Here is a 15,908-nt window from a genome sequence, read left to right as displayed (position 1 = left end):
TTCGTAGTCTTTTTAAATTATATTTTACACTATGTTGGATCTGCAAACATTACATTTACGTACGCTGACACTTATTTATATTAAAATAACTAAATTTATGTTATGACCTTCCTTTATCTTCCAATAATTTTAGAATAAAAACAAAACGTACGTTAAACTAATCCAAAACTAGTTCATTTGTCTATCTATCCTTTGAGATAAATTGTAGCAGAATAAAGTTACACTTTGAAACACAAAAGTGATGTTTCAAACGCCTTTCTCTAAATGTAGTACATATCAACCTGTTTTAATGTCATGTAAAGTAAAGACGATTTGATAGTGTATAATAAAGCACAATGTTACTTTTAATTTGCTCTGTTCGTTGAGCGTAGCAATTAAAGCAAATGAGAATATGTTAAATGTTATAAATGACAAAATGATTTATGCTTGCCACGTAATTTGTTATAAGGTTTTCATTGGATAATTAGTTAAATAAATGATATAAAATTAGTTGTCAATACTTTCAATACATTTAATTCTAGGGATCTTTATTTCAAATATCAATATAAAACGAGTCGGGAAAAAATTTTGAGGCCTTTCAGTAATTAATTTAGAGAAAGTCCATATAAGAAAAATGAAAAACGAATTATCTATTTATTTATTTTCAAATGATACCATAGAGGAAAATATATAGAAATTGTCAATATACCCAATTACGGACTATTTTGATGTTACAAATATGTGATATAAAGAAATATGAAATAGGTACATTGCATTCAAATAAAGCAACGTCACATGATTTTTTATCATTTTAAAATAATTTGGTGGTTTAAGCTGTAGAAAAACGTAGTGCGAAGCCTGTTACGATACGTTCACACACGCAAACGCAAACGCACGCACGCTATCTTGGCCCTCTTGTATATAATTTAGTGTCTGTTATAGTTGGATAATTTGAATATGTATTCCAAAAACAACGCATAACGATTAGGTATAATTACGCCAGTACTTCTTTCACAGTTTGACCATTTTCGGCTAATATCGCGATTGCAGGTTGATTTGTGTTTTATTTTGTTCTGAAAGTGATCTCCTTTACTGAACTATTTCCATAGTTTTATTTAAGTATGTTACACATTATAAGTTATATAATGTAAATTAACTAAACTCACAATTTTCTTATTCCAACATATTTTTAAATCACTGCTAACTTGTAACAGACTTGTTTGTAATACTGGGTTAATTAAATAGGAACAACATGCCCCCTGATAGTTAATAATCCTTTATTTTTTAAAATGTTATCCTGGCTAGGCAACGTGCAAACAAATAGTTTGAAAGATTCTTTATCTGATAACATTTTTGTACAGAACTAATATATTATACTCGTCTAAATTAAATATTGTGTGTTTATCTCATAAAACACGTTGTTAAAGATTACTTTTATTATACGTTGTCTACATAGAATCTGGTGGTTGTGTTTTTACCAACCAATTCTGCATATCGTCAATAAAAGACACGTAAGACAGTCTCATTTCACCTAATTTTGCCTTTCTGGCACGCCGTGAAATGGAGGTAAGCAATACATATGTCAGTCTTATTGTAATTCAATTCTTGGTATTGATGAACAGGAATAAGATTTTCAATTCAATTTTTTAATAAATTATGAACAAAATATTTAATTTGATTTTTCATTCTCTTTGTTTTATGTTTCCTTTTTTGTTTCTTGTTGGTGTTTACAAATAATGGTGTCTGATTGCCGTTGAAAAATCGTACTCTGCGAAACAACTAAATTCACCTCCTTTTTTCCATTTCTTATCATAATATATTTTACACATTTTGAAACAGCCCTGTTTGTGTGGATCACATGACAGGTTATTTATAAACATTGATTTAATATTTTATGCGTTATACTTGATCGCCATTGTTCTGATTGATTTATATTTATATCACTAATATAAACACAAATCTGAGACTTACGTTAAGACAAACTAAAGAAGAAGCTTGGAACAACAAACTTTTACAACAAAAAAGTTCTTTTGGCCACTTATTCCTTTTTATAAATGAATCACGTTGAAAAATTACATTTGAAATTTCTCTGTTATATTATTTTATAAAGTATTTAAAATTTTCTAAATTGGTATTTCGATCTATGAAATCCTATTATCTTAAACATTCGACTAAACACGTTAATGGGCTCAGCAATGAATTAACTCCTTAATTAAGGTGTGCAATTAACTGGGATTACATTTATTCTGATACAGTTGAAACAATTAAACGTAGTAAATGTGTCTTCGCAGAATTGGAAGGCTGTGGATGCATTTGCAATGTATCCTGGACGAAAATAAACCAACAAATAAATAATCACCCATCTGTATGTACGTATTTGCTAGCATTATGTCAAGAGATTATAAATTATTTATTGAGTTGGTGAAAGGTACCTGTTGAAAGATTCTTAACATATGTACACAGAAAGATTTTTTCGAAGAAAGCTTAAATATCTAAAAATTTGTGCCAAAAATAATTAAATTAAGATATGGAGTTTCATTTTAATTTAAGTTAAAACAGAAAACTTTTTATTTGCTTGGACATGTAGAAGCAAGTTACATATATATTATTTTGATGTTTTGAAATAAACCCAAATTTTGTTGTTAACAATAAATATTTTCTTTAAAGGTGATATCCCTTTCAGGCAGAAGAACATAAAAAACTTAGGAAGAATGACAGCCTCTCTTCACAACTGTTATGATGTACAAGCAATAACATTTGTATATCTATTATATCGAAATCCATTCGAGATTGTAAGCAATAAAATATACGGAAGAGTGATATATTTGAAGGCAATGAAGATAAATAAATAAATAAATAAATAAATAAATGCCGCGATTTCTTTGGACTGTTTATAGCAAAAATGGTAAAAGCAATATTTTTACTATATTTTGTTGTTTCATCGTACAAGTCGAATTATCTTTAATTAAGAAATGTTATGTCATTCATGACTAAAAGAGAGAGTGTTACTGCGCATTTAATTCTCACTTGGAAAAAACGAACGCAGAATGAAACAGTTCAGCATTACATCTTGCAATCTGATGGCAGTTTAACCTCTATTACTGTGGTAAGATATACGCTTGACTTGTTGATCTTATCAGCTCTTATCACTGTAAAGCATAGCTTACCTGACAAATTGGTATTACAAAAACCAACACGGGAAGGTGTTGTAGGAAATATATATGAACTTAGAATAAAACGGTAGATGATATCTAACCACATGGAAATAATTTCCAAGAAGTCAAATCCTGTATAGATTTAAACATCATTTTAATTTTATACATTTGAATATATAATTTATTACATAATATATATAAAGACTTATATTTACAATTTTGAAAGAAATGGATATTTCAAAGGTTTAAAATATTAGTTTGAAATTGCACCAATCCTCGGGATGAAATGTGTGGTTCATAATTAATTGTATTTACTACAAACATTATAGTAACTTTTTCAGAACATTGTACAACAAGGTTTCAAATCTTTATGATTATACAGATGTATGTTTATTTTCTTCGTGACATTGTAATTTAAGATTTATATCACGGACAATTACCAAAATTGCATCTCTTTATACGTTCTATTTTAACATTCCGAAAAATGCTTCAGACATTTTAAAAATTTAAAGTATATCTTTACATTTTTTTCTTGTTCGTTCAGAATTAAAGTTTTCCAATCAACAGGTCATGTCGGGCAAATTACGTGAAACATTAAGCTAGGTTAGATATTTGTCATCTAAGGGAATGGTGCAATTTGAACAATTTACAGAGAGAAATAAATGTAGTTGTCTGAATTGACTCATCAATGAGGTGTGAACTCAACGTTATTGGAGAACGCCGTAAATTTAATACCTCTGTTCGTCATCACGTGCAATTAATGGAATCACTTCAGACCACTAGGAAAAGGCAATATATAAACGACTATGAGACACACGATTGATAAATTCAGTTGGAACTGTGAATTACATACTATTGATATAGATTTTCTTGAATAAATGTATTTTTTAATGAATGACTGAACACTAGAAAAGGTAGGCGGCATTTTAACAACTTGTTATAATAATATTTTTAGGTATAGTATAGTCTTATATGTTTCTTATATTGACAAATTTACAGACACGTATTTCTGTTATATGTAAAACTTCAAACTAAGAATTATCAATACATTTTGTATTGAAAAATCATCCAATATAAATTAGATTTTAATATCTCAGTATTTCTTTGTTTTATTAACCTTTATTTAACGTAAAGCGATTATAGGATTAAAATAATTTTTTTGTTTTCATGAGTGTGTTCCTAATTTAATAAAAACAAAATTATTAATGATTTATTTCTAAGATTACGAAATATATCCTATGAACATTAAATATAAAATTATCAATAATATAATTTTGTCATTTCTATTCATCTCATATAAATAGAGTAAAGAAGTATTGTTAAGAATGTAAAATGAAATTTTTTTTTACTATATCACTCTGTAAACTAGTTGCAGATTGCCTGCAACAAACTAAGATTACATACAATCTTATAGCTTTGCCGTTTTTACTGTGTTAATACATAAAATAATATGTGAATCAAGTCCCCCTTATTGCTCATTACATGGTTTTACTGACTTTTATTATAAATAACTATACTTGAATTATTTAACAAAAATGTAACACAACTGTCAGCTTTCATTACAGACAAATAGATAATGAAATATGTGTCATGGAACTGCTAGCTCTTGCTGACGTCATTTTTAGTTTCTTTTTATTATTATCATTTGTTATCATTCTTCCGTTTATTGAGCTTAGAAATATGTTGCATTCAAATTCATAGATGTTTGTTTTAACTTAAACAACACCTCTATCTTATTTAAGTGTCATGAATGAATTAGTAAATATAACATATAATTTCTCTTACAGGTGAAGTGGTTACTCTAAAAACAATATATTGCTATGTTGTCTATGATTGCCCTCTTGAAATTCCATCACAAACACGTAATCTGAATAAGTATATAAATATGTGTTCTTAATGAATAAATTACATTTAGAAGAAAAATCATAGAATATAGATTTATAGCATATATATATATATTGGAAATTCAAACTTCACAGATAAAAGTTAGCTACATTGAATTCATCACGCATAACATCGACTTTTTAAAAAAGCTCTTAAAGGGTAACAAAAAGAACATAAATAACACCTGTGTTTATCTCTGTATCAAGGAATGGGGTTGCCAATAAATATCACAATTTCAGCTATTGTATTGGCTGTAAATGGAATTGTGTTGAGCGCTGACTGTTTTGTGTTGAGTGAAAAGGAAAACAGTGCTGAATTGTCTAACACGGATTACTCAAAGAATTTCATGATTGCAGACTTTGACAAGCCTCAGACGTAAGCTTTCTTGTTTATAAAGAAAAGGTAATAATCAATAAAATTGCACGATGCAAATACTTTTCAGCATTTAATCAAGATAATATTATAATTCTTTGAATTACATTTTTAATCAATCATGAAAAACAAAACACTCACGTTGAATCAGTTGATGATGTTTTTTTTTATATTTCAATATTAGTCTAATAATTTTATAAACTTGTTATTTTAAGTTAATTGCCATCAAGGTGTCTCCGTTTACATTGTGAGTAGTATAGCAGTATAAGTTTAAAATGTAAAACTACATTTTTTTTATAAACTACATTGTTTGATTTCAGAACAATCCGGCACTTTGCTAGACACGGTTTATGTAACAGTTACGAGGGAAAACGAAATCTGTATACTGCTATGAAAACGAAGCTGTGTAATATAAGCTGTAAGTTAAGTAAATTGAAATTGAAATAAAAGATTATGATTTAAATAACTTAATATTCTTCTTCCCGAAATATGTAATAAGTTACATTGAATACTTCAACGTATATTGTGTTACACATAAATGTTTACCTATCATAATAAGTAGAAAACATTACAGGGATATGTTTGTAATAGTTTCAACACATTTTAAAATATGTTTGTTATATGTTTAACTTATACTGATAGTGGCAGACAACAGGTACTTAAACTTTTATAGTAGTTTTTATACAGTGGACAAGCTGTACGCTAATCAATAGTGTACGATTCTAATGATATTGATATTGACTACATGCATTTTATTCTTCCTTTTTATTTTGTAGTGTCAATGATACAAAGTGTAGTGTTAGACCTTTGTAGACGTAAGAATCATATGCTGGACAAATGGGTAGAGGAATTATTTGACATCGATGGTACGTTTATGAACATATATCAAAATTAGTATTATTTTTTCGCTTCGATTTGTTTTTCAATAATCATAGAGTTCCTTGAAGACATTTACAAAGAAAACAATTTTTAGTTGTTACTGTAATTAAGAAGTACGAATTTAGTCAGCGTCCAATATGAAATAAGACTAATTAGACTTGGATTAAGATAACTGCAAGGTATATTTATATGCTCGACATTATTTTTTTCTTTCAGGTAATGGATACATTACTCATTTTGAGAAGCAATTTTACTCTTGAGATTATTCAACAACTGCTGAAGAGCTAAATGTGATACATCAAACAGTATACAGGATAAGGTCAAACATAAGTCGAATTTGATACGGATACATTGACAATTCCTAACATTTTGCACATTCCTTAAGCTCGTTTATAGAATGATACAAAGATTAGTGGCATAAAAACAATTCTTTCGACATCGGTTTCCTTTAGTTATGAAATGTCGATACAGTAGATATAATACATTCCTAAAATGCTTGAACAATTGTTTAGATATTTTCCTTGTCAATGTATACTTTATGACTTTAACATGCACTGTTTATTTCTGAATCGTTACAGTTTTTCAATGTTTTATGTGTCTGAATGAATGTTTTTAAATAGGAATTTCTTTACATTTATACGTACTTTTACCTCAAATACCGATCCAGTATTATACAAATTTGTTGTTTGAATGTCAAGCTTTTTGACACGTTTTACAATTGTTTTCATTTTTTGCATGTCTGAGGTAGAAATAGAAATATAGTTTATTGAATAACTGTTATGTTGTTTACATAAAAAAACACATACTCGTGTGTGTTCATTTTGTTTATATCAAGTCTTATGTTAAACCAACGACGCGTAAATGCTTGTTTCTTTCGATATTAATGAAATGTAAAATAAAAACAATATCAAATGTAAAGTTGTTAACGAGTAATCAGTTACAAACCAAATTGGGCCAGTAAAATGTTAATTACAGTCAATATAAATAAAGTGATAATTTGCTATTTAGTATTTCTTCAATAGCAAGCCTTTATTATTAAATGAGATTGACATTGTATTCTACTCAAATGAAGTACCAGTAAGTTTGTAATCTATCAATAAAAACCATTTGGAGTCCCAGAAAATTGAGGCCATTATCATACGGTGGAGCGTGGGTAAGAAATGTCTTTTGTGATGTAAGCCAGTGTGCTTCCATTGTATTGACTCTTGTTTAGTGCTTGGGAGTGTGAAAATCTTCTGGATTGATATTGTACACTTGACATATTTTAACCCTTGACTTACGATCTACATGTTAAGATTTCTCAATACATGTTAAGATTTCTCAATACATTCCTGGCGGATTATTTTAACATGTCTTAATATTCATGGATACATATATTATAGTGTAAAACCTTACAAATTTCCACATTCTGAAGCATGTTCGGCAACTCGGGTTCGGCAGTCTCTCAATACGGTCTGATAACATTATCAAGACAATCTTTCCTAGGTCATATTGTTAGGATTTTCGCCAACGTTTAAATTAAATTTGAAATCATTTGGACTGCATCTGCCATGCGGGGATTGATTTCTTTGGTGTTTGTACCTTCTATAGAAATTTTTGACTAACATGAACGCAATATTCTGACTTTCAATTATTGCCTGTGGTATAGGTTTTTGAACACGTTAATTATTCAAGTGGCAAAGGTTCACTACATAAAAATATATATATTGAATTGTAAAGAAAAATGCCTTCAGACTTATTTAATTTCTCTTATATATTTCTGTATTTCTGTAACATATAAATCAAGAAATCCCCGGGTTGGGGGCAACTTTGACCACGGGAAACCCGCGCTTGTGTTCTGCACACTGTGTCATTAAAAGTAATATTTCTGCCAAAAAGTTTTAAATTTATTTTTTAAAATTAACAACCCAATAATCACATATTTTTTATTAAAAACAGTTATACAGGGATGTTTAAAATTAGCTATGAGTGGGAAATTAAAAAAATAAAATTAACTTTCTTTTTTTTAAATATTCAAAAAAACTTATACAATACACCTTTTTTCCCTTTTGTTTTTTAATATGTTTATACTTTTAACCCAGTTTACAGCAATTTTCTCTTTTTTGACCTTTTTTCATCGTTTCATATTTTCTTTTATTCCCTTCTGATCATCAATGCCCAGAAACAAAAAATGACTCACGGTCGCCAAACAGTTTAAATTTTTAAAAAACCCATGAAAAGCTTTAAAGATATTCTACTTGCATTTCAGTCGAAAATTCTGTTTGGGAAAAATTTATATCTTTAGACATTTAAATAATTTTTACCCGTGAATATAACCGGAATAAGGGATTTTTGGAAAAAAATTTTTTATCCTAAAATCACTGACGGTGTTGCATCTGAATGTTTAGTTGGTAGGATATAAGCAGCTTATTTTTATTTGTCAACAAACAGATGTCTCGAAAAAATAATTTTTTTCAGTTTTAACTAAACAAATTTTTAAAAAATTTTTTCAAGGGTTTTCTACATTAAATAAATATGTGGAAAAAACTTCTTCTTTTCCCATTTATTTATTCATCTTTTAAATTTATGAAAAAGGTAAAAAAACTTTTTTTTGGAAATTTTTCCAGCGTGAGTGCCAATTTTTAAGTTTTGACCGAAACCAAACTTTTTTTTTTTTGGTAAACCGCACATTAACTTTTGTCTATCTCTAGCATTTTTATATCTTCGTGAATGTTCAGGGGTTTTCCATTTTTTTTTTCGGGGAAAAGAAATAAGTTCTTTTTTTCAAAAACAACCATGTTTAAAATTAAAACCCAAATTGTAAATATGGGAATTTTACCATTTATTACACCCTTTTCGGTGGTTTATAAAAATAAAATCAGAAATATAAAACTGATTTTCCCTCACTTGTTTGAAACAGTGTAAATATCAGTTTGATATTTTTCACTGTTTTTAAATTTAAGCCCGTTGCGTTGTCATTCAGTGAAATACCCGAAGCGTGCCACAAGTACTGGATAACCAAACCCTGAATGAATATGGACCGTCGTAAAAATGACGTCACGCTGCATTTTTATTTGAGCGTTTTTTCATTTTGTATTAGGTTAAAAATGTTTTTTTAAACGGTTTTTTAAAAACATAATAAAAAATAAATGTGTTTTCGTTCAGAACAGTGTAAGATTTGCACATTTTATTTCACCTCCTGTACACAAAAAATTCATAAATAATGTAACTTTTGGTGCTCAACCGATGAAATAATAATTCAGATCCCTACAGCTGACAAAGCAAATATTCTCTATACTAAAATAATTGGTTGTGTGTTTTTCTGTTGTTAATACGCCGGTATTAAGACATATTTGGTAGTAACCCAGGGCTGTAGATTCCCGTAAATAACCAGTAATTTTACTAATTACTCTGCAAGTGACCGACGGTATTTTATATATTCGTTTTTCTTTTATATAAGAGACATCACCTTCCCCTTTATATGTTTAGTTGAACTTTTTATTGAACGGATTTGGTTTTCAACCCTAAGCATTCTTTGTAATTAAAAAAAGACGCGAAAAAGAAAATAAAAAAAAAACTCCACATCATAAGTCATGAAATACAATTTCATACAATTTCAATAGTTTTTTATTCGCTGGCGTGAATTTTGACAAAAATCGTCGTTATTAGGGTGAAAATTCAAAAACAGGATTTGGCTTTCAAACATTTTATTTAAATGTGGTTTTTAATATCAATCTACATTTTTATTTCATATTCATACAAAATTTCCTTAAATCCCGGGGTTTGTTTTTGAAATTTACCCAGTATATCAAACTTTTAAATGACCAGTGATAAGCGCTGTTTAAGATCAACAAGTCAAGCATATTTTTAAACCAAAAGTAATAAAGGGGGGTGAAACATTTATCAAAATTAAACAAGATTTTTTAATTTAAAAAAATCTGTCTTTCCTCTTTTTTTCAAGTAAGAATAATTGCTAATACAACTCGTTTTATTTCATGAATGATTACAAATTTTTTATTAAGGAAAATTTTAATTCCTTTTTTACATTTTTCATTAATGCATCAGGGCGCTGATAAAAAATATGCGTAAATACATTGCCCCCTTACCTTTTTTTTTGCTATTAAAAGTTACACTCAGACCGGGTTTATTTTTTAAATTTTAATTGTTTTAAATGGATATATCTTCTATTCATTATTTTCATTGTTTATTCCTGAATAAATTAGAATAGATATACAAATGTACTTGCTTCTACATCATAACAATAGTGAAGAGAACAAATCAATCGAGGCTAAACCAATCGAGGCTTCCAGTCTTCCTAATTATAATTATTTCTTTTACCTATTTTCTTTTTCCCTTTCGAGAAACTTTTTTGTTTACAAGATAATCGTGTTTAAATTGCAAAGTGGTATTGGGTTTGTAACTTGCTTCTACGCGTCCAAACAAAATAAATCACTTGCATATCTAAAATTTTTTAAACGAATTTCTTATTTTTAATGTTAAAATAAATTTTCAGGCAAAGGTCCTTTTAAAGATATTTAAGCTTTCTTCGGAAAATTCTTTCTGTTTACTTAGCATTTTGGAAAATTTTTTCAAAAAGGGCACTCTTCCCCCCAAATAAATTTAAATTTTAATAACCCTTGGGAACTAATCCTAGCAAATACGACATACAGTTTGGGTTTTTAAGAAACAATGGTTTTTTTTGTTGGTTTTAAACTATTGATGCACCCAAACCGGGGTTTCCCTGTTCTTGTTTGGAAAACCCATTAACTATGATTCCCAAACCCTTTTCATTTTAAATCAAAAACAAATGTTAATTCCCCATACAAAAATTTGGGAAACGTCTGAATTGATAAATTTCCCAATTCTTTTTGCTGGGGGTAAATCAAATTTTTTAAAAAATTAACTTTGTGGGTTTCGACGGCCCATGGATTAAAATCAACAAAGCTTTTTTGATATAAAAAAAACAAAAAAAACAAATTTATGGGGACTCCATTGGGGGGTTTTTTGACTTTGAAAAGGACTGAAATATTTTTTCCGAGTTTTTTGTCCCCAAATTTTGACCATTTTATTTGTGTGAAAAATTTTCAGTTTATTCTTTTCTCCTTTTTTTTTAACAGAAAGTTTTCATTTTAATTGTACAAAACGACTAAAAAAACGAAAAGCGTTGCAACGCGTTTTTCTCAAGACTGGCTAAGAATTGTACAAAAGTTTATTTCAAATTCAATTCAGAGTATACTTCTTTAACCTTTGCAGATTTGTCCATTTTAAGCGTTCCACTTAATATTCGTTAAATTTTGAAATTTTATTATTTCAGGCATTTGGACATTTGAGGAGTTCCTTTAAATAGTTAAATACTACATTTATTACTGAGACATTTAAAAAAAATCGTCATTTATTAAAAGAAATGAAATGCCAAAAGAACTGTTCTTTGCTTGTTTATGTTCAGAATTGTTGTTCCAAAATCTGTTTTATTATTCTTATCCTCATGTAAAAAGTAATGTTAGCATTGTGTTTATATAAGTGATGTAATTATAAATTATTCTAAAGATCAAGTTTAACATAGAAATATAAAGTTAATATGTATAAAAATCATGCGTCAAGTGATCCGCTCTTACAGAGCTGTCTCAAAAATTGGAGAACTATGTTACGAAAAGCTTAGAAAAGCATTGGCTGATTTTGTGCCATTCGTGTTTTTGCCCCACAACCCCGCCAAGCGAGAAGTCGAAAACTAACAAGTAAAAGTGGCGGAGGTGCGGAGCGAAAACACGCTAATTGGCGAGGGCGCGGGCGAAGTTAAATAAATAAAACGTCGTCCCGCGGGGGCGCGAAGCCAGATTTCAGAAATAAAACAGCGGGGTCGCGGACCTAAAATACGCTAATTAGCGCGGATGCGGGCGAAAATTTAAAAAATATAACATTCCCTTGCGCGCCGCCCCCTAAAATTTCCCTGGGTTTTTTTCCGCGCCCCCCGCTTAGCGAAAAATAAATGAATAAACAAGTTAAAAAGGGGGGGGCGCGGGGGCGAAAAAAACGTTAATTACCCAGGGGGCAGGGGGAAATTTTTAAATTTAAAAAAATCTTCGGGCCCCCGTGGGCGCGGAGCAATTTTAAAAAAAAAACGGTGGGTCGCGGGACGAAAACACGCTAATAAGCGGGGGCGCCGGGCGAAGTAAAATAAATAAAACGTGTTTCCTTCGATAATAAACAATTTTTAATGGGGCGGTGAACACGGAGAAAAAACACGCTAATTAGCGGGGATGGGGTAATTAGCGGTGTTTTTTCCCTCCGTGCCCCGCCGTTTTTAAATTTTTTAAAATCTCGTCCCACGTCCCCGCTGGGACGAAGTTTTATTTATTAAAAAATCTTCGCCCTCGCGCCCTCGGCGAATTTATGCGTGTTTTCGTCCCGCGACTCCGCCGTTTTTAACTTGTAAATTCTCGACTTTTCGCTTGGGGAAGGGGTCGCGGGGCGAAAACACAAATGGCATTTAAATCAGTCACCATAGAAAGAGAGGTACTTTTTGGTATATCCAGAGTACGATTTCCATCGAAATCATATATCATAAATGCAAATAATCAACAAAAAAAAAAAAACAAATAAACAAATATAAAAACAAACATGCTTTAAGTAAAATAAATTGAAATAAATTGAAATAAATGTTTTAATCAATATATTTTATTCGTAAATTGATTGAATAAGATTTCTTTTTCTGTTGTTGTTGTTGTTTTTTGTTTTTGTTTTATTTTTTAACATAAGAATAACGCCTGATCTTAAGTTACAGTTTACCTGTAGTTCACAAGATGCCAGAAAGGCAAAATTATATCTGTAAGTGAATATGACTTTAATTGACAATATGCAGAATCGGTTGGTAAAAACATAACCATCAGATTTTATGTAGACAAGGTTATCTTTAACAAAGTGATTAAATAGTAACAAAAACAATATCTAGATTTAATTTTATACGAGTATGTTAAACAATATTTTAACAAGAATGTTAATCAGATAAAGAATCTTGAAAAAAAAGATTGTTTGCACGTTGCTTGGCCAGGAGAACATTTACAATTTAAAGGATCATTAACTATCAGAAGGCATATTGTTCCGGGTTTTAATTTTTCCGGGAAAAGTTTTGGGGCCAGCATGAAGGGTAAATTTTCAGAGATATCAGTTTTATTTAAAAAAAATAATGGGAAAACGAGCATTAGTTAGTTTAAAAAATTTTTCATTTTTTAAAATCATAATGAAAAGCAATTTACTATGAAAAAAATTCTGGTTTTTTAAGAGAATTAAAAGATATCATTTTCAGAATAAAAAAACAACAACAAAAAGACCTTGAAAAAAAGAGCCAAGGCGGTCGATAAGTAAAAGAAGTACTGTCGACAATTATTCCCTAATCTTTATGTTTTTCATAATTGAAAAATTATATGAAACTCTTTTGAACATATTCGAATTATCAAAATATTACAGACATTGACTTATTATATGAAATTGATATCTTATAACAAAGTTTGTAGCATTACATGCAGTAAGTCGGTGAAATGAACAGTATGGAAAAATTGGTCATATAAATCAAAAGCATTTGGCAGAAAACATGAAAATTATCGTTCTCCTCCAAAACATATTCCAGGGGAACTTGTTCTATAAACAGTTGGAATAACTCAGTTTTAGAGCAATACAGTGTGTGTTTTCATCTGAAATATCGGAAGCAAATATTAAGTTAAGCAACGTATTCAATATGCAAATTTAAAAACAAAAATAGGACTTAAATTTCGAATATTAAACTTTTAATTTGAGATCATTAGAATGGTTTCAGTTGCATTTTGTGTTTTTGACTCCCTTGTGGTAAATTTAAAACAATAATAAAAAAAGGCAAAACATGGTACGCGATTTTTAATGGACAAACACCACAGAAAACAGTTAAAAACTTCAAAACCAGGGACAATTTTTTACGGAACCAAACAAACGGAAAAACCCCCAAATCTGAAAAGTTTATCATTTACATTTTCTAAATGCATGTACATATATAAATTGTCTTTAAAATTAAGTTTTTGAATAACAGAATGTACAAACTATGTTTTGGAAGCTGCATTTCATAATTCCGGTGACGGTTATTTGGTCCTTTTTTCAAAAATAAAATGTTTTGTTTAATGGCACTATCTATGTTTTCATTTTGTTTAAGTAAACAACGTAACAAAACTCCTCTGTGTGTACTTAAAAATGATGTTTGCACATTTAACATTTTAAAAGAGACTGTATAGCTATTATGTTTTTTTTTCAAATATCAAAATGTAAGTATAGCACATATTTAAATAGATGAAATTTTAAAGTAACAAAATTTGATACGCTTTTTTTGTATTGAAACATGCACTTAATACAAACACTGTGGAATTTTTTTTCAGGAAAATATTTGTTATAATCAACATTTTTATCTTTACCATCAGGATCGACGCAATCTTTGATATTAACATTTATAGCCATACTGAAAAAAATGTATTTAACGCTTTAAACTAAACATCGTCCAATTTCAAAGATACAATATCATTTACCGATAAAAATGAATGCAATAAAAGAGTACTTCTGTAACATATACAATACATAATTTGTAACGCGTATACCGAACTTCTTTATCAATTAATGATGGCAAGTGTCTTCTTCTTAAAGGGAAAAATATTTCTTCAAAGCATGTTTTAGGACAATGAAACCATATAATTACTTTTTATAATACCAGAAAGTTAGTATTTATAAATGATTTATATATTATACTTTGAAATATATAATATTAAAATTTAAAGTTTGATACTTTTTATTTAGTTTTTCTGTAGAGGTAAATTAAATCGTTTTATATTTTGTTTATAGTACCACTCCACAGTATGCAAGACATTGGCTGTGCAAAGATATCGATGCTCAAAAGTATTTTTACAAAGTATTGAAAACCAGGTTTTGTTCATTGCCTCGTAAGTAAATTTGTATTCCAAATAGTTAAAAAATATGAAATATACCAGGTTTTTACATATTTTCCATCTTCAGTTTACAAATGCTATTTTCAATCAGTATGTTTCCAAAAAAATATATGACTGTATTAAATCTAATACCAAAGGGCTTAAAAGGGTAAAAACAAGAATAACAGTTTTTCACTTTTTTTCCGTTAAGAAAATTTTAAAATTTTAATGGTTCCCGGTATTGGTAATGAAAATATGAATAATATGTTCAAATTTTGCACTAAAATGTCTTGTGAGAAATTGTCATGTGTGACATTACAGGATACATTAGTATTAAATTTTTCCTTCCTCTTTTTGGGTACCTCTACGTGGTGAGGAGGAGAAATGTGTTTCCCTTATGGGGGTGCGCTGGCTGGTGCCCCCTGTATGACGGACATATGGCAACAAACACCCAGACTGCCTGTTTGCCCCGTGGCAGGCGTCCCCGTAACCTGAAAGGAGGGTCCTGGAGTTGAAGGATACCCAGGGATCTCCAGTACTTCCTAACACCTGCTTTTTTTTTTTTTGTTTTTTTTTTTTGGGGGCCTCTGCTTTAGGGTAGACGGGTGACCAAGTGAGCCCGGCTTTTGGTGCAATCGGCTGGTCCAGCTTTTCCCTTGGATATATATTTCTTAAATACTTGAAAAAATTTTCATGAACTTAGCACGGTCCCCCAAAATGAAGA

The 15,908-nt window shown here is 29.6% G+C and overlaps 1 protein-coding gene across 1 annotated transcript; it reads left to right on the top strand.

The window, feature by feature from the left end:
• The first annotated feature begins 5,134 nt into the window (after positions 1-5,134).
• On the top strand, positions 5,135-7,120 carry LOC132749607 (uncharacterized). The gene is made up of 4 exons (XM_060739438.1): positions 5,135-5,393; positions 5,711-5,808; positions 6,167-6,256; positions 6,486-7,120. Exons 1-4 carry the CDS (start codon positions 5,227-5,229, stop codon positions 6,527-6,529), a joined length of 399 nt encoding a protein of 132 aa, XP_060595421.1. The 5' UTR covers positions 5,135-5,226; the 3' UTR covers positions 6,530-7,120.
• Positions 7,121-15,908: the final 8,788 nt, after the last annotated feature.

This window comes from Ruditapes philippinarum, unplaced genomic scaffold, assembly GCF_026571515.1.
Source record: "Ruditapes philippinarum isolate M1 unplaced genomic scaffold, ASM2657151v2 ctg16607_1_1_1_1, whole genome shotgun sequence".
Lineage (NCBI taxonomy): Eukaryota > Metazoa > Mollusca > Bivalvia > Venerida > Veneridae > Ruditapes > Ruditapes philippinarum.
The sequence above is the reverse complement of the archived record's forward strand: the minus strand, read 5'-3'. Positions and strand labels throughout refer to the sequence as shown.